The sequence below is a fragment of the Neovison vison genome, chromosome 5 (genome assembly GCF_020171115.1).
Source record: "Neovison vison isolate M4711 chromosome 5, ASM_NN_V1, whole genome shotgun sequence".
In the NCBI taxonomy this organism is placed as follows: domain Eukaryota; kingdom Metazoa; phylum Chordata; class Mammalia; order Carnivora; family Mustelidae; genus Neogale; species Neogale vison.
The window spans coordinates 24,376,535-24,402,974 of record NC_058095.1 but is presented as its reverse complement, the minus strand read 5'-3'; the positions used below and the strand labels follow the sequence as shown (position 1 = coordinate 24,402,974).

General features: G+C 38.7%; 1 protein-coding gene and 1 pseudogene across 1 annotated transcript; both read right to left on the bottom strand.

Annotated features, from left to right (window-relative positions):
• Positions 1-9,270: 9,270 nt before the first annotated feature.
• On the bottom strand, positions 9,271-10,243 carry LOC122907340 (annotated as a pseudogene).
• A 9,471-nt stretch (positions 10,244-19,714) lies between these two features.
• Positions 19,715-20,989, bottom strand: LOC122907651 (olfactory receptor 1D2-like). The gene has a single exon (XM_044250463.1). The coding sequence runs from the start codon at positions 20,687-20,689 to the stop codon at positions 19,715-19,717; it is 975 nt and encodes a 324-aa protein (XP_044106398.1). The 5' UTR covers positions 20,690-20,989.
• Positions 20,990-26,440: the final 5,451 nt, after the last annotated feature.

The following is a 26,440-nucleotide window of genomic DNA, read 5'->3' as shown; positions in this document are numbered from 1 at the left end:
TGTTTTTCAGAGTCCATAGTCTCTCATGGTTCACCTCCCCTTCCAATTTACACAAATTCCCTACTCCTCTCTAACGCCCCTTGTCCTCCATGCTATTGGTTATGCTCCACAAATAAGTGAAACCATATGATAATTGACTCTCTCTGCTTGACTGATTTCACTCAGCATAATCTCTTCCAGTCCCGTCCATGTTGCTACAAAAGTTGGATATTCGTCCTTTCTGATGGAGGCATAATACTCCATAGTGTATATGGACCACATCTTCCTTATCCATTCATCCGTTGAAGGGCATCTTGGTTCTTTCCATAGTTTGGCGACTGTGGCCATTGCTGCTATAAACATTGGGGTACAGATGGCCCTTCTTTTCACGACATCTGTATCTTTGGGGTAAATACCCAGGAGTGCAATTGCAGGGTCGTAGGGAAGCTCTATTTTTAATTTCTTGAGGAATCTCCACACTGTTCTCCAAAGAGGCTGCACCAACTTGCATTCCCACCAACAGTGTAAGAGGGTTCCCCTTTCTCCACATCCTCTCCAACACATGTTGTTTCCTGTTTTGTTAATTTTGGCCATTCTAACTGGTGTAAGGTGATATCTCAATGTGGTTTTAATTTGAATCTCCCTGAGGGCTAATGATGATGAGCATTTTTTCATGTGTCTGATAGCCATTTGTTTTCTTGATTGGAGAAGTGTCTGTTCATATCTTCTGCCCATTTTTTGATATGTTTGTCTGTTTCGTGTGGGTTGAGTTTGAGGAGTTCATTATAGATCCTGGATATCAACCTTTTGTCTGTACTGTCATTTGCAAATATCTTCTCCCATTCCGTGGGTTGCCTCTTTGTTTTTTTGACTGTTTCCTTTGCTGTGCAGAAGCTTTTGATTTTGATGAAGTCCCAGAAGTTTATTTTCGCTTTTGTTTCCTTTGCCTTTGGAGACGTATCTTGAAAGAAGTTGCTGTGGCTGATATCGAAGAGATTACTGCCTATGTTCTCCTGTAGGATTCTGATAGATTCCTGTCTCACGTTGAGGTCTTTTATCCATTTTGAGTTGATCTTTGTGTACGGTGTAAGAGAATGGTCGAGTTTCATTCTTCTACATATAGCTGTCCAGTTTTCCCAGCACCATTTATTGAAGAGACTGTCTTTTTTCCACTGTATATTTTTTCCTGTTTTGTCGAAGATTAATTGACCATAGAGTTGAGGGTCCATATCAGGGCTCTCTACTCTGTTCCACTGGTCTATCTGTCTGTTTTTATGCCAGTACCATGCTGTCTTAGTGATCACAGTTTTGTAATAAAGCTTGAAATCAGGTAAGGTGATGCCACCAGCTTTATTTTTGTTTTTCAACATTTCCTTAGCGATTCGGGGTCTCTTCTGATTCCATACAAATTTTAGGATTATTTGCTCCAGCTCTTTGAAGAATGCCGGTGGAATTTTGATCGGAATGGCATTAAAAGTATAGATTGCAGTATAGATAGGCAGTATAGACATTTTAACAATGTTTATTCTTCCGATCCAAGAGCATGGAATGGTCTTCCATCTTTTTGTGTCTTCTTCAATTTCTTTCATGAGTGTTCTATAGTTCCTCAAGTATAGATCCTTTACCTCTTTAGTTAGGTTTATTCCCAGGTATCTTATGGTTCTTGGTGCTATAGTAAATGGAATCGATTCTCTAATTTCCCTTTCTGTATTTTCATTGTTAGTGTATAAGAAAGCCACTGATTTCTGCACATTGACTTTGTATCCTGCCACGCTGCTGAATTGCTGTATGAGTTCTAGTAGTTTGGGGGTGGAGTCTTTTGGGTTTTCCATATAAAGAATCATGTCATCTGCGAAGAGAGAGAGTTTGACTTCTTCATTACCAATTTGGATACCTTTTATTTCTCTCTGTTGTCTGATTGCTGTTGCTAGGACTTCTAATACTATGTTGAACAAGAGTGGTGAAAGTGGGCATCCTTGTCTTGTTCCTGATCTCAACAGGAAGGCTGCAAGCTTTTTCCCATTGAGGATGATATTTGCTGTGGGTCTTTCATAGATAGATTTGATGAGGTTCAGGAATGTTCCCTCTATCCCTATACTTTGAAGCGTTTTAATCAGGAACGGATGTTGGATTTTGTCAAATGCTTTTTCTGCATCAATTGAGAGGACCATGTGGTTCTTCTCTCTTCTCATATTAATTTGTTGTATCACATTGATTGATTTACGAATGTTGAACCATCCTTGTAGCCCAGGGATGAATCCCACCTGATCATGGTGGATAATCTTTTTAATGTGTTGTTGGATCCTGTTGGCTAGGATCTTGTTGAGAATCTTAGCATCCATATTCATCAGTGATATTGGTCTGAAATTCTCCTTTTTGGTATGGTCCTTGCCTGGTTTGCCCCCAGGCTTTTTAATTTCTAATCAAATGGCATCTTAAATATTTGGCTGAGAGTGCTCAAAATATGCATTTCTAGTCATTCTCAGAGCTGAGGTCTGGCGGAGAGATTTTTAGGTCTAAAAGATAATTTTGGCTCAGAGCTAAGTGGGTAGCATGTCTGATTGTGGAGGTTGTTTATTCCACTGGATCTGCTGCATGAGAGGGTTCATGCCCATTTTTCAGTCACTGTTAACCCAGAGATAGGTTGTGCTACTGTGTCAGTCTTCTCATTGTTCTGAATTCCACCTTAGATGGTTGTGTGAATGTATATGCTCCAATTTGATAAGGTTTCTGAAGACTCACATGATTAGGAAGTAGCAGCCATATCTTGTGTCAGTTGACTGGGGTCTTTGTCCTCTCACACATCTATCCATTCACTCAGTAAATATTTCTCAAGCATCTATTATGTAGGAGGCAGTGTTCTACCTACTGGGGAAACTGGTGAACAAAAGTAGATGGAAGCCCTTAATCAGCTGAATGTGGGCTGGTAAGGAGTGAGGATGGATGTCAAGATGTTCTGCTTTTGCATATTTGATACCCCGACTTACCTCCCCAAAGTACGTAGTCTTGGCGTGGGTCCCTGCAAGTTTTAGTTTGGAAATTTTCTGATCTATCCACTTATACTTCTTTTAGTACCCTGTGCAGGTCCTTCCTAGAAAGGGAACAATTTGGTAGTCTCCTTATTTGGCTCTGTTTTAACTCTTCACCTCCAGTTTCACATCTGTTATTTCGACTGTCAACAAAAAGCTGAGCATCATCACTCCCATGCTTGACCCTTACCATGGGCTCTTCATTGTCCATGGAATAAAATCTGGGCTCTCTAACTGGCTATAGGGGATCCTGGGTGACATTGCCTCTGCATGTCTATGAAAAAATGGAGATGCGTTGCCCACATCCCATTCAAGGACAGACTTGCTGTCCAGCTGTGGGGAGTGCAGCAGTCAGCAGAGAGCATCCAGCTGTCAACTCCTTGAGGCTTTACCTCAGTTGCACAGAGTCTCCTGGCCTGAAAACACATCTTTCCTAGGGTAATCCACACCTGATGACCAGGACAGGTGGGGACATAGAGTGTCTATTTTGGGCTGATGTGGGTCAACTCTAATGATCAGTATTCACTCCAGATCTGCCTGCTGTGTTGGCTAATACTTGGTAGGGCTTGCTTGCAGTTTTGACTTCATCTACCCAGTTTAGCTTCCACCCTTGTTATTTCTCAGATGTTGATCTCTAATAAGCACTTTCCACTCCAGACTCCATCTTAGTACCTAGTGAACCCAACCTGTGACATTGCCTGAACAGCTTTATCACCCAATGGTCTAATTATTCAAACTGCCTATAACTTCGCAGGTACCAGGCTATTTAAAGATCTTGTGCTTTTGTTTGTGCCACACCCTTTGCCTCATTTTCCTTTTTACTTTTTTTGTGGCCATAACTTCTTTTTTCCTATCCTCCCAGGCCCACTTCAGGGCATGTCTCCTCCCTGGTCCCTACCCCTTGGCATGGTTTGCTTCTCTGCTCTCCTACTTCCCTGTGTTCACAATACTGTTGTACTATGTGGCATTGTGAAGTGTGTTTTCCACTTAGAAGTGATGGACTCTAGAGTAGGAAGGCATCCAGGATTGCCTGGCACAGTGATCCATTGTTCTGTAGTGGGATCAGCAACAGCCTAACTCTTTGCAGTCAGGTAACAGTGATGGGATTATTTGACTGTGAGTGAGAGGGAAAAAATATAGAAGGTTGGTTGGAGATAGAAAAGAACCCCTAGTAGCTAGTGAAATCTGGGGAAAACAGGGGACACTCATGCCCACAAGACCAGCTGCTGAGGTCTGTTATCACAGTTAAATTTGTATTTAGATCCAGCTGTCAGTGAAAAGAGTGCAGAATGCAAGCTTCCATTTTAACTTCCACCCCAACCGAGGCAGGTGATATACAGAGACAAAGGACAGTTAAATAGGGAATCTCAGCTACAAACACAAGTACATATATATCAAGAATCCACCAGCCATTGCAAAAGCACAAAATTTTTCTGAAAAACAACCTGAGGGTTTTGAAGGGGTGGGGGATGGGAGGTTGGGGGAACCAGGTGGTGGGTATTGGAGAGGGCATGGATTGCATGGAGCACTGGGTGTGGTGCAAAAATAATTAATACTGTTACGCTGAAAAAATAAAAAATTAAAAAGCACAAAATTTATGGAAATGTAATGATAAACAATAGACAAACAAAAAGGAAGAAATTATACCCAAGGAAATAGACCTAATTGAGCACAAGAACAGGACTTTTAAGTAAGTATAGTAATATGTTCAGAGAAATACAGCTGGGTAGAACATTGCTTGTCCAGTATTTTTGCTTTAAGCTTCTTTGCTGTAGATATCTGCCACAAGCATTTTTGCAAACACTTTTGACATATAACTAATTGGCTGTAAATCAATTTTGCTATGAAAGATAAAAACTGGTTGACAGTTGGGTTTCATTTTTCCACTGATATAGTTCTCCCATTTTTTTAAAGTCTTAGCCTTTATAGTGGTCTATACAGTGGTGAAGAGTTTTGAACTCACACTTTGGATAGAACTTTGCAATGTCTATACATGTGACAGTATACCAAGAACAAACAAGAGTGTAGAAAGCTTTCAAAATGCAATACAAATATGCATCTTATTCTTTGGAAACTGATCCTTCTCTTAAGGAAGAAAGAAGTTTCAGTGAAAAAAGTAAAGGTTCAATGCCAAGTGAGATGAACGAACAAGCAAAGAGCAAAAAGTATACTATGAGTAAAAGACTTTGGAGACAAGGTACAATTCCCCCAAGTAAAATCAGTTATATGTGCAGGGTTTTAAAAATTTTTTTTTTTTCTAAATTTGTCAGAGAGAAAGAGCAAGTACAAGCAGGGCGAGTGGCAGACAGAGGGAGAAGCAGGTTCCCCACCGAGGAAGGAGCCCAGTACAGGACCTGGGATCATGACCTGAGCTGAAGGCAGATGCTTAACTGTACCAGGCTTCCCCAGTTACATGTACAGTATTGACCTGAATCTACACTGTACATTTCAATGTATTCAAATATTTTGTATTAAAATAATCTTCAATTTTGTTACTAATTTTTCATGTTTTATGTCTTTTTAAATGAATGTTCCTCATTTTTTGTGATTTTATCTTTTATGGCAGAATAACTTATGGCCAATTAATTATGCAGCAAAAATATTTGTGGTGAAAATGCTTGGAACAAAGATGCTTATGGCAAAACTACCTAGAACCAGCATATCCATGAAACAAGGACAGTGTTTATTGCTTGCAAATGAAAAATGTAATTGTTAAAAAAAATTGAGTAATTGGCTCAGGTAGAGAGTAGATGCAGCTGAAAAATAAAGTATTGAGGTGAAAGGTCAAGCTAATGATTTTTTTCTTAAGACATGACACATATAGGGATAGAGAGATATGGAAGTATGAAATGTTTGAGGGTGGATGACTCCCTTCCAGCTCTGATTCTGAGTCAGAGAGAGGAAACTTTACAGGCTCTACTCATGAACAAGACACAGCTTTCTCGGCTCTTTTATTTTTCATTTACAGGAAGTCCACATTGAGATTCCACCAACATGAGTCTTCAGACTTCAACTCCTGCATCTATGGGAGTTAAAAATCCCATCCCCTAAAGTTCCCAGTAGTCCCAGAGGTTACTAATTCAACTCTTCATGGCTTTTTGATTCTGGCTTCTGATGATTTTTCCTTCTAGGCTTTCAAACTTGGCTATTTTAAAAATTCTATGTGTATTATCAGATTTCCTATATAGTTAGAAGGGAAAGAGGTGTTTCCCCACATCTGATCAAACCCAATGGCAAATTCAAACTTTCAAATTATTTATAAACTAAAAAAGATCATGAATAATTTCAAACATGTAATACAATATAGGGAATAATTTTAGATAGAGATGCAGTCCTTAAGAAGTTAAATGATATTAACTTGTTACCTTACTGTGTCACTTCTCTCTCCAAAAATGTTTAAAATGTTATAAATGGCACTGAAGCATTATCCCAATTCCTTCCCCCATTCTGTCCTCTTTCTCAAAAGAACTATTTTCTTGAATTTGAAAATAGTCACTAATTCATTTAAAAAACAATGTGCCCATTACACATTATAATAAGTAGGATTTTAAATGAAAAGCAGTATATTTTTCAAAACAAAATTTTGAAGAATAGCATTGTTTTACACTTTTTTCAACGTGTTTTCATATCTGGCTTAGTAGAAGATAGCTCATATCTGCATCTGCATTCATGTTATTTTGTTTGAAGTATACGAAGAAAATACAGCAGCCTTGTACAAACATGTAACTGGAAAGGGAGGAGTATTTTAATAGTCTTTTCAGTTAATTATGGATATTCTTCTTTGATACTATATAAAAACTTGATAAGTGGTAGTTTCTTAGAGATCAGTGACAGTGTGGAATCTGATACCATAAGAATGAACTTTTTATCCACTATGACATTAAAATCCATCAGTTTTATCTTGCATTTTGAATTGATCTTTTACCCATGTGTGACTCTGTCACATAATGCATTGGTTACTTGGAAAATATTAGCTCACTGAGTTATCTGAGTTATGTATATCTAACAAACATTCAGGCACTTCATTACATGTTGTTGACATGTCATTCTGTCTGTCTGTCTGTGTATTTCATTAAATCTCATCACGGGTCTCATTGTAAAAGTCTTAACATATTGGGAAGCTGTTGAGCTTACAATGACACAAATTTTCCAAAATTCTTATATTCACTTGAAATCTCAAATATTATTACTGGTAATGAATATCATCAATTATTTTCCTTACAGGGAGAGGCTTATTTCATTTGTTTTTGAGACCCAAGTCTGAATAACCATTTATTATTTCAATTTATTCTTTCAAACAAAAGTGGTGTTCCAAGGAGTGGCTCATTCAGTTCAAACTCAAAGAACACACAATTGCTTACTCTCAGGACAACCATTGTACTTTGGGACGCAGAGGTGCTTCATTGTGTGTTTCCCATTTCATCACACAGAATGTTAAAAAGACATGTACTCAAGCCTTGAGATTTAGTAAATTTACTGCTTTATCAGGGATATTCTTTTTGTCTAGAGTTTTATCTAATGCTTTGTATCTAGTAAGATGGCCATATTTTAAAAATCTGTTAACATAGTAACATTTATGGATTTAAAAAATACCAGATGATCTTTATAGACCTGTGATAAATCCAAACTGGTCATATATTAACCTTGTTACTATTATTATTTTTAAAATACTCTGTTGGATTCAATTTACAAGTATTTTGCTTAGAATTACTGTATCTATATTCATAAATGAGATTAGCCCCTGCAATTTTTCTTTCTTGCAACTTTTTCTGCTTTGGTATCAGGTGATACTGATCTCAGAGAATGAGTGGGGAAGTTTTATTTCTTTCTCCATTCTCTGGAAGAATTTGTGAAAACACTGGATGAATGAGAACTTGCTAAAACTTGCCTGTGAAATCGTTGGGGTTTGATATTTTCTTTGTGGGAATATCTTGAACCACTGCTTCAATTCTTCTAATAGTTATAGACTTTCTGTTTTTCCATTTATTTTGAGACAGCTCTGCAAGTCATATTTTTCCAGGAATTCATTCATTTTGTCCAAATGTTCAAAATTGTTGGCGTATAGATGTTAATAATACTCTTGGGACGCCTGGGTGGCTCAGTTGGTTGGACGACTGCCTTCGGCTCAGGGCGTGATCCTGGAGTCCCGGGATCGAGTCCCACATCAGGCTCCCAGCTCCATGGGGAGTCTGCTTCGCTCTCTGACCTTCTCCCCTCTCATGCTCTCTCTCACTGTCTCTCTCTCTCTCAAATAAGTAAATAAAATCTTTAAAAAAAAATAATACTCTTAACTATTCTAATTGCAGTTTTATCTTAAGTTTTATCCCTCTTTTTCTCAGCATAGTGTTTGTGTTTTCTCTTTTCTTAATCTCTTGATTAATTGATTGATTAATCTCCCAAAAGTTTGTCCATTTCATTTAAAGAACCAAACCATTTTTGATCCTCTCTATTGTATTTTGTTTTATTGATTTCTTCTCTCAACTTGTCTCCTTTTTCTGTGTTCCCTGTACTCATTTCATTGTTCATTTATTCCAGAATCCTAAGAAGACACTTAGCTCAGTAAACATGAAGCTTTCTTTTTTGCCAATATAATCACTTAAAACTGAATTTTTCCCTGAACACTTCATGTTTGCCATGTCCTACAATTTTTGACATGCAGTGTCTCTATTACTATTCATTTTCAAATACTCTAAATATATTTAGGAAATATAGAAAATAACTAAATATTTTCAAATTTCCATATTGACTTCATTTCTAATCTTGAGTTAGCTAGCGTTTTGTGTCCACAAATTTGGGATTCTCTATTTGCCTTTCTGTCATTAAAATTCAAACCAAGTTATGACCAGATTCTATTCCTTGATATTTTTTGACACTGTGTGTGTGTGTGTGTGTGTGTCCTAGTACCTAATAATTCCTGCAAATGTTTCATATGTGCTTAAGAAAAATATTCAATTTCTAATCACTGCATGTAAATGCTGCAGATCAAGCACATCAATCATGCTGTTTAGATCCTCCATATTTTCACCATTCTTCCACCTGACCCACCAGTAATCACAGGCCTGCCAATATTTCCTTTCATGATGATGATTCTATACATTTTCCTCTGTAATTACACCAGATTTAAATAATACATTTAGAGACTTTTTTGGGGGAAGAAACATGCTTAAATTGCTTTATCTTAGTGACTTAGTAGAAGTGAGGCAAATAAAAGATTTTGGGGCATGAAGTTATACAGTTTTCACTTCAATGACCCTCGTCACCTTCAATTACCTTGTGTCAACCTCTGGAAAGCTTTCCCTAGGAACAGTCTTCTCAGAACCCCATGCATGTCCTTGTTCCTCAGGCTGTAGATGAAAGGGTTCATCATGGGGGTCACCACAGCATACATCACTGTAGCTACTGAGTCCTTCATGGAGTAGGTTTGGAAGAGCTGCAGATATACCATGCCAAGAGTCCCATAGAAGAGGGAGACCACAGCAAATGGGAAGCACAGGTGGAGAAGGCTTTGTACTTGCTAGAGGCTGAGGGTATTCAGAGGATGGCTTTGACAATCCAGACATAGGACATGATCATGATCCCTAGGGGGGTGAAGAATATGAAGCAGCCTGAGGTAATCAGCACTACGTGAATGATCTGGGTGTTGGAACAGGCCAGCCTCAGCAGGACATACATCTCACAGAAGATGTAGTGTATCTTCTGGGAACCGTAGAATGTCACCCTAGTCATGAGGAGGGTGAGGAAGAGGCCGTAGAGGACAGAAAGTGACCAACATAAGGTGAGGAGCAAAATCAGAGCCCAGGGCTCATGGCTGTGACATAGTGGAGGGGGCGGCAGATGGCCACATAGCGGTCATATGCCATTGTGGCCAGGATGAAGTCCAGTGTCACCAAGGAAACCAGGAAGTAGAGCTGTGTTAGACACCCCACACAGGAGATGGCTTTATTCTGAGACTGAAGGTTTACTAATGTCTTAGGGATTGTATTGGTGACAAAAAAGAGGTCGGTGAAGGAGAGGTTGGCTAAGAATACATACATGGGAGTGTGCATGCGGGAATCAGAGGCAATGGCCAGGATGATGAGCACATTTCCCTCCACTGTGACCAGATATATGGACAGGAACATCCAGAACAGAATCCGCTGCTCTTTAGGACTCTCTCAGATCCCCAGGAGGAGGAACTCTGAGGTTCCATTCTGGTTATCTCTATGCATTTCCCCAATTGTCTGCAAGATTAGTACCAACACACATTTACAAATTGAGTATTGAGTAAGGACATTGAGGTAAACAAAATCAAATATTTTCTTAGGATTAAAAATATCTTAGACTAAATTTTATAATTTTTTAATGTGAGCAATGAAGTAATAACAAAAGCATAAAATGGAAAATCTTTATTCAATTTTTTCCAGTGACCTTTAATCTGACATACCCAATATTATAGAAATAATGTGTATGCCTTATTTTAAATCCTATCAGCTTATAATATTCTTGAGGTACTTAAAGATTAGTATGTTATAGTTTTGAGATTGCACAGATTTAAGTGATTTTAAAATAGGTGTATGTGTTATAGGAAATGGATACGGTACAATGGACAAAGGAGGGAGATAAGGACAAATATTGTAAGGGAAAAGAGAAAAAATTAACATTATTTACTGATAGTATGATCTATCTGGGAAACGTAAGATGATCAGCTGAAGTGCCATTAGAAATAAAAAGGGATTTCAGTAAAGTGACCAATCACACAGTGAGTAGTCACAAAACTAATGGTGCTCTTATAAGTATATACTGCAGTGATGAAGACTGTGTTGTCAGACACTGGAATTCAAGTGTGAGTGCTGCCTCTTACTTGCTGTGAATCCTCAGGCCTTTTAACTAGGTTCCTTAAGACTCCATTTCTTTATATCAAAAATAGGTCAGGAGCGGAGAAAATTAAACAATAAACCACTTAACAGAGTTTGTACGCAGTGAGCACTCCACAAATATTGCCTATTATTATCACATGCAAACAGTAATCAGGAATAATAAGGCTAAAATCTAATGTGAAACAATCCCATTTACATGATCAACAAATGGATCTATGCATTAATACATTGATAAGAATCAGGCACAATCAAAAAGAAAAAGCTGGTGGCATCACAATTCTGGACTTAAAGCTCTATTACAAAGCTGTAATCATCAAGACAGTATGGGACTGGCACAAAAACAGACACATAGATCAATGGAACAGAATAGAGAACTCAGAAATGCACCCTCAACTCTATGGTTAAAGCAGGAAAGAATATCCAATCGAAAAAAAGACAGTATCTTCAACAAAAGGGTATTGGGAAAATTGGACAGGTACATGCAGATGAATGAAACTGCACTATTTCCTTACACCATATACAAAAATACACTCAAAATTGATGAAAGACCAAATGTGAGACAGTAATCCATCAAAATCCTTGAGGAAACACAGGCAGCAACCTCTTTGAGCCCAGCCACAGCAACTTCTTCCTAGAAGAATTGCCAAAGGCAAGGGAAGCAAGGACAAAAATGAGCTATAGGGACTTCATCTAGATAAAAAGCTTTTGCACAACAAAGGAAACAGTTAACAAAACCAAAAGAACTCACAGAGTGGGAAAAGATATTTGCAAATGACATCTCAGATAAAGGGCTAGTATCCAAAATCTATAAAGAACTTATCAAACTCAACACCCATGGAATACATAATCCCATCAAGAAATGGGCAGGAAACCTCAACAGGCGTTTCTGCAAAGAAGACATCCATATGGTCCACAGACACATGAAAAAGTGCTCCACATCACTCGGCATCAGGGAAATACCAAAATCACAGTAATATACCACCTCACACCAGTCAGAATGGCTAAAAATAACAAGTCAGGAAATGACAGATGTTGGCAAGGATGTGGAGAAAGGGGAGCCCTCCTACACTGTGTTGGGAATGCAAATTGGTGTAGCCACTCTGGAAAACAGTATGGGGACTTCTCAAAAAGTTGAAAATAGAGCTACCCTATGACCCAGGAATTGTACGGCTAGGTATTTATACCAAAAATACAAATGTAGTGATCTGAAGGGGCACCTGCCCCCCAATGTTTATAGCAGCAATGTTCACAATAGCCAAACTGGAAAGAGCCCAGAGGTCCATCAACAGAAGAATGGATAAAGAAGATGTATAAAGAGATATTATACAACCATCAAAAAGGGGAAATATTGCCATTTGCAATGATGTAGATGGAACTAGAAGTAAGTGAAGTAAATCAATCAGAGAAAGACAATTCTAATATGATCTTACTGATATGTGGAATTTGAGAAACAAGGCAGAGGATCATAGGGGAAGAAAGGAAAAAAGGAAATGACAAAACCAGAGAGGGAGACAAACTATAAGAGACTCTTAATCTCAGGAAACAAAGTGAGGATTGCTGGAGTGGAGGGGCATGGGAGATGTTGACTCGGTGACAGACATTGGGGAGGGTGTGTGCTATGGTGAATGCTGTATATTGTGTAAGACTGATGAATCACAGACCTGTACCCCTGAAACAAATAATACATTATATGTTAATAATAATAATAATAATAATAATAGCATCAGGCATGCTCTTCAAATTCTCCAGGGAGGCATAAAGTAAAAATTTAATAAATGGATGGATATACCAGATTCCAAACTGATTCTGAAAGCTGAAATATTGCAAAGGCAAAAATGCTATTATTAACCTATTCAAAGTCCAAGTTTTTAAGAAACAAAAGCTAATCTAAAATTCATCTAAAAATAAGCACAAAAATAAGATAAGAAAATGTTGAGAAAGAGAATAACAATGAGACACTTCCTCTGCCAACCGTAAATGATTCAAAAATGGTGTAGTGCTGGTGCTGCACTGAATAGATTGATAGAATGGGACAGAAACTTCAGAAACAACTGAGTACATGTGGGATTTAGTGGATTATTATGATAACAGGTCAGAGTTGCATTATGGGATAAATGTTATTGGGAGAGCTGTCTATTTTTGGGAAAAGTTAGTAAGGTTTTTAATGTCAACTTTATGTCAATTAAAAAAAGAAATGAAGGTTGAACTGAACTGTACAGAATATTAGTCATTTAGTGGATTTGAGCTGAAGGAATGGGGGAGTCAGAAGCCCAAGAACCTTAATGAATGAATGAAGGTACAGATAAAAAATGCAGTTGTTTTGAAAATCAGTCAGTGTGTCAAGGAAAGTTTTGCAAAGACATTTTTTGCAAATTTAGTCAGGAACATGATGAATTTAAAGTAACAGCAATATAAACAAATGTAGATGTGGGGACAATGAATAACCTATGACATAACAGTAATTTGGAGCTCTGGGTTTTAGGGGAGAGGCCAACCTGGCGTTTAGCAAATGAGTGGATTCATTATCTCAATGAAGAGAGTTCAATTCCCAGATATCCTGTGTTAGTGGTATAGTGGAAGGAGACTTTGAGTCAGAAGTTCGAGTCTGTGTTAACCCATACAGCTGTTTTTTTTTGAGCAAACAACTGCCCAATACCGAGTACTTGGTTAGACAATGTGTTGAATATTTTATGTATATTAAATCTTATATTTATTCCACAAATAGCCCTATTACTTTCTATTTCTCCATTTTGGGGATTAGAAGGTTAATGAGTTTCCCAATGTTGCCCAACCAGTAACTCATGGAGCTGGGATTTGATTACCAGTTTCTGCCTCCAAATTCCAGGCCTCAACTGCTCTGCCAGACATTAAACAAGAAAAATGATGTCTCCCTTACTAAGGGTTTAGAGAAGAATTCAAATGGAGGAGGAAGCACTTTTCCAACCCTAAATCCATATGTAAATGAAGGAGCTATTATGAGGGTCCCAAAGGAAGTCTTCTTTACCATTTTCCCAAGCTTCTGAGTATCTCTTAATCCCCTAAAGTCAGAAACTCTGCTCTCAGGAGAAAGAGACATCCAGGGCCTACTTCCTTCTCTGTCTTGCACCTGGCTCTCCCTACTACACAGAGAGAGCACCCTCAGGCCATCTGTGTCTGTAGGAAATAACCCAGGATGTCCTAGGGAAGACCTCACCTGTGGCTGGCCCATTGGTGTGGTCTACATGGATTGGTCAGGTCAGAAGCTAGAAAATAAAATATCCAGGCTGTCTCCCAAAAGACTTGAGTGCTGTGTTGATGAAAAGAGCTGGCAGGGGAAAGTGATCCCAACACAGAAGGCATTTGAACAGGGCTGCATTATACAGTGGGCTAAGTGATCATTTCAGAGCTGATGAAAGCAGTTAGTGGAGGTGGGTGATGGTTAAGATCTAATTCTAAGATTCCAAACTATAGAATAATCATGTGATGGTCCTTTGGCATTTGAGTGAATATGGGAGAAACTCTAAGCTCAGGCTCTAGAAACTTTTTGCATACACAGCTTCCCACATTTATTATTTGCTACTGTAAAATTCACCCAAAGTTCAACACTATAAATGAGGTAAGTTATTTTACCAATATTTAAGGGAAGGTTGTAGCTGGAACAATATGCCCAAGGTCACAGAGTGATTTGGTGGCAAGGATTAGGCTGTGACCTCGTTCCAAGTCAGGTATTCTCTTTGTTAGCCTAAGAAGGGGGAGGAAGTAGAAAACCGGGAAACAAAAGGTCAGCAAGGGGTGGGCTCCTTGCTTCTTAGGACAGTGGAGTTTCAGTGAGAATGAGAACTAATGGGCTAATTTCAGAGACCACTCCAAGACCACGCCTCCCCCCCCCCCCCAGCAAATGGCCTAAGAATGAAAATGAGCATAATGGGGCGCCTGGGTGGCTCAGTGGGTTAAGCCACTGCCTTCGGCTCAGGTCATGATCTCAGGGTCCTGGGATCGAGGCCCGCATCAGGCTCTCTGCTCGGCAGGGAGCCTGCTTCCTCCTCTCTCTCTGCCTGCCTCTCAGCCTGCTTGTGATCTCTCTCTGTCAAATAAATAAATAAAATCTTAAAAAAAAAAAAAAAAGAAAATGAGCATAATGGTAACTCCCTGAGTGACTCCAACCCTGAGCACATTGGCCACCATCTCTGTTTCTGCCATGGAGACAAAGGTCTTACAACTCCTTAGACCTCATCAGAAACTACACAGCCCATTTGTCTGGATTCAGGACCCTCTGGGAGGAAGCAGGGAAGAGGGCTGGGGAAAGACAGAGAACACCCAGAAGGCATGATATCTTTGCTTTTCTAACCCTCAAGGCTGGTGTCTCCCATGCTTCAGTGTGCAGAGAAACACCTGTGATACTTTAAAACAAAAAGCTGATTTTCTGGCCCTTTTCTGGAAATACTGATTTCTGTTTTGAGAACCAAGTCCTTTTTAGCAGCCACCTGGTGATTCTCACTGTGCGGAAATGCTGTTCTGAGTCTGTAAGACTCAATGAGTTCTGAGCATTTGTGTGGTCAGATTGGCTTAGAGACACAAACCCCTCTGCAATGAGGGCAGAGATTGTAGGAGTGGTATGGAAAAGTGTTCCAAACTTGATGTTGGAAAAGTGTCCTTTGGTACCTCCTGTGTTGCTCCCTGGTTGCAGAACCTTGAAGAGGGCATGGAACCTCCCTGAGCCTCCTCATCCCACCACAAAGCCTTTCTTGCGGGTTTGAGAATCACATGCAACAGAGTATGTGGCAGCACTTTGAAAACTGTAGAGTGCTAAAAAGATGGGAGGGGATGCCAATTACCTTCAAATATTAGGGGATTAGATTATATGAAGACCATCAAAGTTTGTTATGTTTGTGTGAGAGAGAAAAGGTGAAGAAAGAAGAAAGGAGAAAAGGGGGAGAGAATGGAGTCTGTGATGTGAAGACCTTACCCACTGTTCTGTGCTGCTTTTAAAGTTACCTGGTTCTGCTGCCCTCAGTTTCTTCCTACATTGGATGAAGAGTCAATCAGAACACAAAGGACCCTACGACATTGATTTCTGAATAGGACTTCATGATTTGTCGTTTTGGCTAAAGGTGGGAAGCAGAGGAATCGGCCTCTGGATAAGCAGTCTGTCCAAAAGAGAATGGCAGGCTGTGGGTGCCCTGCTGAAGATGGGGGATCTGAGAACTGATGGTTGGATCCTAAGCTCAAAAAAGAAAGGGACTGAACTGGAGCCACATCAGGGCTGTTTGTCAGTTTTGGAGAGACACTGGGGAGGCAATCCCAAGAGAGCTTGTTGGGAGGATCCTAGATAATTGCTCCAGTGTTAATATCTACACGCAAAGGTCTTGGGAAATAAGTCTTATTTACAAAGAGTAAACCAACACCTTGGGCCACAATCCTAAAACATGCTCCAGGAATTAGATTAGCAGGAAAGAAAGAGCTACACACACATGCTTCAGCCTGGCCTTGAATCATCAGAGATCCAGAAACTCTCAAGCACTGAATTTGGACAATCCCAGGTGACTAGTGGCTCTGAGTACTAAGTAAAAGAAGCTAAAAAAAATATTACCTGATGTAGGAAAATAACATCAAGTAGACTTCAAAGTATTTTTCTCAATCCCATTTTCAAATATAATTTTGAGCACAAACCCAAAGATAAGCAGGTACACAAGTAAATAAGATACTGAAAGAAGAGCCAACAGCTGAAAGGCATATGGGGACTCTAGATAACAGAATAGTTGGACCCAGAATATATCATGATGTTTGTGATGTTTTGGGATATAGAACTAATTGTGAAATGTTGGAAGGACTTTTTACAAACTGAACAAACATGAGTAACCAGCAATCAGATAAAAACAAACAAACACCTTACTAGCCTTGTAGAGATGCTGTCTGGTTTTCTTTTAGTCACTGACTGTTCCTGCAAGGTCAGCAGACCCTGACTCCTAATAGTATGAATCAGTTGACCCATTTTGTACATTATTGAAATGAAAGTACGTCTTTTGGGTTGTTTTGTGTCTGCTTCTCTCACTCTCTATATTGTGAGGTCTACCTGCATTGTTGTAGATGGTTGTGGGTTGTTCATTCTCATTGCATTGTGTGACTGCCATTGAAATCTATTCTCCCATTGATGGGCACTTGTGGCTTCCAGTGTTGGGCTCTTAAGAATAGTGGAGCTTCACATTCCTCCTGGGCATCTTTCTATATGGGGGCAATGTCTGGATGACTGGGCAGGTGTTCATTTAGTTTAGAAGACAGTGCTATACAGCTTCCCCTACTAGTTGTAACATAGCATTGCTATGCTCCCTTTAGCAGCCAGTGAGAGTTCCAGTTGCTCTACATTCTTTTTTTTTAAGATTTTATTTATTTATTTGACAGAAAGATAGATAGATAGATCACAAGTAGGCAGTAGGCAGAGAGGCAGGCAGAAAGAGAGGGGAAAGCAGGCTCACCACTGAGCAGAGGGCCCAATGTGGGGCTCCATTCCAGGACCCTGAGGTCATGACCTGAGCCAAAAGCAGAAGCTTTACACACTGAGCCACCCAGGTGCCCTCAGTTGCTCCACATTCTTAACATGAGTTGGTATTTTCCATCCTTCTCATTGGAGCTTTTTTGTGGGTATGTGGTATCTTACTGTGGTTTTAATTTGCATGCCTTTTCTGACTAAGGAAGTTAAGCATCTATCTTTTCTTGTGGTTATTTTCCGCAGGTATATTCTCTTGTGTAGATTATCTCTTCAAGTCTTGTGCCCATTTTTCTATTGGGGTTTTCTGTCCCCTTCATGTTGATTTATAGGAGTTCTTTATGTGTTTTGTTTAGAAGTCCTTTGTCAGATGTATGTAATAACATCTTCAACTTTGTGGTTGTCTTTCATTCAGCTAATGATGGGTTCTGTGAATCAGGATATTTTAATTTTAAATAGTCCAATTTATCAGTTTTTAATTTATAGTTACTATTGTTTATATATTGTTTAAGAATCTTTGCTAAATCTTTGCTAATATTCTTCTATATTTTTCTCAAAAAGATACATGGTTTTACCTTTCACATTTAGATCTGCTGTCAGTCTAGACTTGATTTTTATATCAGGTGAGGGAGAGATCAAGACTTTTTTTTCTCCCTCTAGGGACACCTGGTGGCTCAGTTGGTTGGGTGTTTGACTCTTGGTTTTGGCTCAGGTCATGATCTCAGATTTGTGAGATCAGACCCCATGTCAGGCTTTTTGCTCAGTGAGGAATCTGCTTGAGATTCTCTCTTCCCCTTTCTCTGCTCATCTCCCTGCTCAAGTTGTTTCTCTCTCTCTCTGAAAAATAAATAACTAAAATTTTTAAAGAAGATGTTTTTTCTTCCAAAAGTTGGATATACAACTTGGATATCCAAATGTCCAGCCCCATTTATTGAAATGCTTATCCTTTCCCTGCTGTATTGCAGTGTAAATTTCCAGGGTAGCCAATCATGTGATTGGAGTGTTTAAAGTTTCAGTTTTATCACTGCTGCTCACCATCCCCATCTGTGGAGAGGGGCAATCACCAGTGATTTAATCAATCACGCCTATGTAAAGAGGCTTCAATAAAAATCTAAAAAGATGGGTTTCAGACCCATATACACATGTAGATTTAGGGAGAGGTGTATGCAGGGAGGGAATAGAAGCTCCATGCCCCTTCCCACATATCTTGTTCTATGGATCTCTTTCATCTGGTTGTTTTTGAATAATAATTAGTAATCTACTAAGTGATGTGTTTTTCTTAGTTCCATAAGCTATTCATGAAAATTAATCCATCCCAAGGAGGGGATTGTTGAAAACCTTCAATTGGCTGGTCAGTCAGAAACACAGGTGACAACTTTGACTTGCAATTGGTGTCTGAAGTGGGGTGAGGGCAGTCTTATAGGACTGAACCCTTACGCTGTGAGATTTGATTCTATCTACAGGTAGATAGTGTCAGAATTGAGTTGAATTGTAGGATATCCAGCTGGTATCAGGGAATTGCTTGGTGGTGTTGGAAAAAACACACACACCAAAATTTCTGTCAGAATTGTAGAATCTAAGTAGGGTTTGGGTCTCACAATTCCTGCTCCCCTTTTTCTGCTTACACCACCACTCCTGTTATGAGCATATGTTGATATGCTTGAGAGTTTTGTTTTGAGGGAATGAAGAAGATGAGAGGTAAGGAACTACAGAAATAAAGGACAGGATGAACTTTTTCAAAGACAGCCTGATTTCTCTCAGGGAGAAGGAATGCAGGAAAAAGGCAAGGGAAATAGTATTGTTTTGAGGCCCAAAGGAAAAATACCTCCCCAGAGCAAAAGAAAGGGATTTCTTGCCATTTCTGTCTGGACATCCGTGGTTGTGTCCAGAGGGACTATGAATCAGAACTGAAACAATGGGGGCTGTGCCCAGCAGAGCTTCAGGTAAGGGGTGGCATAACCCAGGACATCTACAGTGGATTGATGCAAGTTGTCTTCCATAAAAGGCTTGCAGGAAGCAGGCTCTTTAGAAAAGTTCAGAGCTCAGAGACTCTGAGTGGATGTGTGCTAAAGAACATAACAGACCCGATTAGGTCCTAACTGGGAATGTCTGGATAAGGCTGGGACTTTGGTCCTTGTCAGACAAGTTGAAGGATTTGATTTTGCAAACTTTTAGTATTAGTGTTAGTGACCTTATTTATTGCCAAGGTTTCCATTGTTTGGTGGATATTGGATTATGCATACATTTCTTTTCTTCATCACAGGTATATGAGCTCATTCTGAGTTGGTGCAATGTACTAAACTCTCCTGAATCCCCCAGAGGGTAATGTTTTGCCCATGGTGAAGGAAATTCCCAGTCTCTACTTGAATGCCCTTTCCAAACTTACCTCATGTCAACCTCTGAAAGGCTTTCCCTAAGAGAAGCCTTCCCAGAGCCCCATGCATGTCCTTGTTCTTCAGGCTGTAGATGAAAGGGTTCATCATGGGGGTCACCACAGCATACATCACTGTGGCTACTGAGTCCTTCATGGAGTAGGTTTTGAGGGGCTGCAGATATACCATACAAAGTGTCCCATAGAAGAGGGAGACCACAGCCAAATGGGAAGCACAGGTGGAGAAGGCTTTGTACTTGCTAGAGGCTGAGGGTATTTGGAGGATGGCTCTGACAATCCAGACATAGGACATGATCATGAACCCTAGTGGGGCAAGGAAGATGAAAGATCCTGTAGCAATCAGCATTGTGTGATTGACTTGAGTGTTAGAACATGCCAGCCTCAGCAGGACATACATCTCACAGAAGATGTAGTGTATCTTCTGGGAACCGCAGAATGTCACCCTGGTCATGAGGAGGGTGTGGGTGAGGCCATAAAAAATAGAAAGTGCCCAACACAAGGTGAGGAGCAAAATGCAGAGCCCAGGGCTCATGACCGTGGTGTAGTGGAGGGGGCGGCAGATGGCCACATAGCGGTCATATGCCATTGTGGCCAGGATGAGGTTGTCCAAGGCCACCAAGGAGACTAGGAAGTAGAGCTGTGTCAGACACCCCGCATAGGAGATGGCTTTGTTCTGAGACTGGAGGCTCACCAGCATCTTGGGGATTGTATTGGTGACGAAGAAGAGGTCAGTGAAGGAGAGGTTGGCCAGGAAGAAGTACATGGGTGTGTGCAGGCGGGGATCAAAGCTGATGGCCAGGATGATGAGCACATTTCCCACCACTGTGACCAGATACATGGACAGGAACATCCAGAACAGGACCTGCTGCTGCTCAGGAATGTCTGAGATCCCCAGGAGCAGAAACTCAGAGACTCCACTGTGATTGCTTCCATCCATTTCCTCAACTGTCTGAAACATCAGCACCAACATATGTTTATTAAATGCCCTCAATTGAATAAGGACATCCAAATAAGCAAAATCAACTGTTTTCTGAGCATTAAAAGTATCTTGGACTAAATTTTATAATTTTTTTTTTGGATATAAGACAACATAATAACATATAAAGGCATAACATGGAACATTTTTATGCAACCCAGTCATTCCAGCAACTTCTTTTTTTTTTTTGTTTTTAACTTTTTTTTTCCAATTTATTAGCAACTTCTAATCTAGTATACTCAATATGGAATAATGTCCATGTCTTATTTTAAATCATACCATCTTACAATTTTCTTGAAATGCTTAAAGACTCATATCGTAGATTATGATTTTGTATAGATTTAAGTGATATTTAAAACAAGTGCATGCAGTATAAGAAATTGATTTTATACAATTGGACACGGGGGAAAGTAAAAGTATTGGAAAGGAAATGGAATAATTATTATCTGCTGAGAGGATGATCTATCTGGGAAACCTTTAACAATTGACTAAAATGACATTAGAAATAAAATGGGATTTGAAAACAATTTAAATCTGAGGTCTGACACTTTCTGTTAACCCCCCAGCCAGTTACCTGAGCTTTTTTATATTCCATTTCTGTATGTGAAAAATGGGTCAGGGTGAGAATAAAATGAAGTAATAAAGAGCTGGTGGCCTGCAGTAAAAACTCAAGAAATATTTATTGTTATGATTATTATTATATGTAAGAAATAATAAATACAAATAAGTTTAATATATTGTGAAAGGGATGCCTGGTTGGCCAGTCAGAAGTGTATGTGACTTGATTGCAGGGTCATGAATTCAAGCACCATGTTTGATGTAAAGATTACGTAAATTAAAAAAAGTTATATTTATATTATAGATATACATAAAATACATATATGTATTACATGTAATGTGAAACAATGCCATCCACCAGCAAATAAATCTACGTATTAAAATGTTAACATTCAGGCAAGATCTTCGAATTCTTCAAAGAAGCATGTAGTGGGAATAATTATTATTGTGGAAATAATTATTGTGGAAAAACATACCAATATTCCAAAGGTGTGTATTCTACTGAATTAATCTAAAATTTAAACTATGTGAAGTAAAACTTTGAACAGGGTTTTTAAGAAAACATCTATGTTTAACTTCAAAATAGTTGTGAAAATAAGCTAGAAAAATCTTGAAAAATATAAATATAAATATAAAGGGCTGTATACAAAACTATGTGGTACCAATGCTGGAATCAATGGATCAACCAAACAGAAAGAAACTTCAGATTCAGACCAAAGACCATGTGGGACTGAGTTTATTATAACTATAGTACTTTTGTGGTAGAAAACTGTTGTATTATTCAATAAATGGCATCGAGACAATTGTCTTATTATTTTGGGGGTAATATGAGATCCATATTTTGTTTCTTACCAAACACATTTCAAGCATACCAAAGATTAAAATAACTGTATTTTTCCCTTTCAAAAACCTGAAATAAAGCAAAATCTTAAAAATAAAAACAAACAATAAAAAGGAGGGCATATAAATAAGTTAATTAGAATTCCATTGTGTGGAGATAAATAACAATGGTGCACATTTTGGTGTTTGGATTATTTGCAATGTGAAGGATGCAAAAGGCCAGGCTATAAAATCTGGGTCAAGAGCATTACATGTACAAAGCACCTGAGCTGGAACTTCATTGTATGTAAGGAGTTACATATGGGTCAGTAGGGCTGGAGTGAAGAGAGTGGTGAGATGTAGGGTTGTGCAGGTAAGCAGGAGTCAGGTCATTCAGAGCCTTGTTAGGGTTTTAAAATTTTATTCTAAGTGCAGTAAAAAGCCTTAGAAGTTAAAAAGTTAAAAGCCTTAAAAGCAGAAGAGGTTATATTTATTTAGCAACTATTCTTCTATTTGTATTTTACCAATAGTGTTTTAATAATTAGCTATGAATCTCCATTTTTTAAAAAGACTTATTTATTTATTTATTTGACAGTCAGATTACAAGTAGGCAGAGAGGCAGGCAGACAGAGAGAGGAGGAAGCAGGAGGAAGCTCTCTGCCCGCTGAGCAGAGAGCCTGATTCAGGGCTAGATCCCAGGACCCTGGGATCATGACCTGAGCCGAAGGCAGAGGCTTTAACCCTCTGAGCCACCCAGGTGTCCCTGGATTTCCATTTTTAATCAAATACTTTTTCAGTGCCTATCACACTGAAAGCTCTGGTAATACTGAACCACATTTGCATTTAAATTTACTTAAATTTAAAGTGAAAGAAAGCAAACATCATCACAAATTCTGCCTTGCAACCAACTGTAACATTTTGGTGAACATACCTTGAGGTTTTTGTTTCAATTATCTTAGGCCCTCAACAGTGTGATGAGTAATTTTCTCCAAGACAGTATTGTGATTTACTATATACTTTTTAAAAAGATTTTATTCATTTATTTGACGAGATCACAAGAAGGCAGAGAGGCAGGCACAGGGAGAGGGGGAGGCAGGTTCCCCGCTGAGCAGTGAGCCCAGCATGGGGCTCAATCCCAGGAGCCCTGGGACCATGACCTGACTCAAAGGCAGAGGCCCAACCCACTGACCCACCCAAATGCCCCTACTATATACTTTTCTTGAATAACTTTATATTGCTGTCTACATGATTTTTTATTTAATCTTAAACTGAATTCCACTGTGTGGAGATAGGTAACTTCATATTTTGATGTTTTTATTATTTGAGATATGAAGGATGTTTCTCTTTCACTGATTTATCTGACTTAGAATGTCCTTTCCAATCTTAAAATTATGTCTCCCTTCATTTTATGAGAATATTCTTTCATTGTATCCTTTTTTTTGGTACATTTTTTTGAATTTATATCTATATGTTAACAATAAATTAACATTTCATTTTGGCAATGTTACTCCATCTCTTCGAAAAAACCCATAGTAAACCCCAACCTGTCTCTTTGAAAATGAATAGACAGATTAAAGTAGTGTTTTGAATAGACTAAAAGAAGTCTAAAAGAAGAGTATCATTCCAAGTATTAAGGTGAATAATCCTTTTATGCAAAACACTTTATATAAAGAAAGAAACTTAAAAAATTATTTAATGATACCAATAGCAGGAGGATATTGCCTCTGTCAAAAGAGAGTGCTCCTCTATTAAGAAAATTTCCTTTTGGGTGAAAAATAAGATCATGAAATTTAAAAATATAATGGTAGGCAATTGACTTTTGGCATGACAATTTGAGGAGGTCCAATGACCCACTCCCCAATGACGGTTGTGAAAATATCAAAATAAAAGGATTTAAAACTGATGGAAATTGTCCTAAGGGCAAGCAGCAAATGAAGAAATGTTCAATAACATCTTTGAAAATTCAGTAAGAAATATGGCAAATGAAAAGATGGGAAAACAGCAACCTCTGAAAAACTAGAGTGGCTATACATTAGTCTTTAAACACAAAAGTAGATATAGAGATTAAAAATAGACTTTAAAAATGTTTTTAGAAATAAATGAAGGCATTTTATAGGTTAAAAGGGTAAATTGAACATCACACTTTCAGTGGATTGAACAATTGAGCAGAAGAACAACAAGGGAATAGAGAACAATACTATATGTATATATTTTAAAGATTTATTATTTATTTGAGAGAGAGAGCAAGAGAGCAGGGGAACAGACAGAGGAAGACAGAGAAGTAGAGAATCTGAAGCAGAGTCTGACATGGGACTTGATCTTGCAACCCTGAAATCATGACCTAAGCCAAAACCAAGAGCTGGATGCTCAATTGACTGAGCAAGCCACCCAGGTGCGTCTTGAACAATAGTATAAATCAGCTATACTTGACAGATTTCTATAAAACACTCTGCCCAACAACAACAGGACAAGATTCTTTTCAAGGGCCATTAGAATATTCTCTAGGATAAGCGTATCATCCTTAGCGAAATAAGTCAAGCGGAGAAAGACAAATATCATATGATCTCCCTGATATGAGGAAGTGGTGATGCAACATGGGGACTTAAGTGGGTAGGAGAAGAAGCCATGAAACAAGATGGGATAGGGAGGGAGACAAACGATAAGTGACTCTTAATCTCACGAAACAAACTGTGGGTTGCTGGGGGGAGGGGGGTTGGGAGAAGGGGGGTAGGGTTATGGACATTGGGGAGGGTATATGCTTTTGGGTAAATTGGAAGGGGAGATGAACCGTGAGAGACTATGGACTCTGAAAAACAATCTGAGGGGTTTGCAGTGGCGGGGGGGTGGGAGGTTGGGGTACCAGGTGGTGGGTATTATAGAGGGCACAGCTTGCATGGAGCACTGGGTGTGGTGAAAAAAATAATGAAAACTGTTTTTCTGAAAATAAATAAATTGGAAAAAAAAAAGAATATTCTCTAGGATAGACCATATGCTAGGACATAAAACAAACCTTAATAAATTTAAAAGGATAAAAATAACACAAAATATGTTCTCTAAGTGCAATGGAATGAAAATTAGAAATGAATAGCTGGAAAAATTTGAGAACATTCACATATTTGTGGTAATTAAAGAACACACTACAAAATAGCCAGTGGGTCAAAGAAAAAAAAAAACACAACAACAACCAAAATGGAAGATACTTTGAGATGAATGAAAATGAAGATATAACATACCAAAATTTATGGGATGCAGCTAAAGCAGTGCTTAGAAAGAATACTTTTGTTGTAAATGCCTATATTAGGAAAGAAAGAAGATCTCAAATCAATAACTTAGTCTTACATGGTTAACCTGGTAATAGTCCCCCAATAGATCTACATATTGAAAGTAATTCCTTTTAGAATCCTAGCTGACTTCTTTGCAGAAATTGTACAAATTGATTCTAAAATTCATATGGAATTTCAAGGAACCAGAATAGCCAAAACAATCTTGAAAAACAAGAACAAGAATTCACATTCTCCAATTTTAAAACTTACTACAAACAACAGTAATGAAGACAATCTGGTATTGGCACAAGGATAGGCATATAGATGAATGGAATAGAATTGAGAGTCCAGAAATAAGCCCATGTATCCATGCTCAACTGAGATTTTTAAGAAAAGATTTTATTTATTTGTCAGAGTGGCAGAGAGAGTACAAGCAGGGCTAGCAGCAGGCAGAGTGGGCAGACGGAGAAGGAGGGTCCCAGCTGAGCAAGGAGCCTGATGCCAGACTTGATCCCTGGACCCTAGGATCCTGACCTGAGCCAAAGATAGTTGCTTAACCAACTGAGCCTTGTTAGGGTTAGAGCCTTGTTAGGGACACCCAGGTGTCCCTATGGTTAACTAATTTTTGACAAGGGTATGCAGATTACACAGGAGGGAAAAGATAATTTCAACAAAAAGTGCTGGACCACTAGCCACATGCCAAAATTGGATTATCACACACTGTATATAAAAATTAATTTGACAAACTGTAAGAGACTCTTAACTTTAGGAAACAAACTGAGGGTTGCTGGACGGAGGTGGGTGGGGGAAAGAGATAATTGGGTGATGGGCATTAAGGAGGGCATTTGATGTAATGAGCACTGGGTGTTATGTGCAATTGATGAATCGCTAAACTCTACCTCTGAAACTAATGATGCATATATGTTAATTAATTAAATTTAAATAAAATTAATATGAAATGGATCAATTTGAAATTGAATGTAAGAGCTAAAACTATTAAACTCTTAGAAGAAAATTTGGAGAAATTTTGTGATTTTGGATTTAGTGAAGGGTTCTAAGATGTGACAGCAAAAGCATGAGCAACAAGAGAAAAACTACATTCACA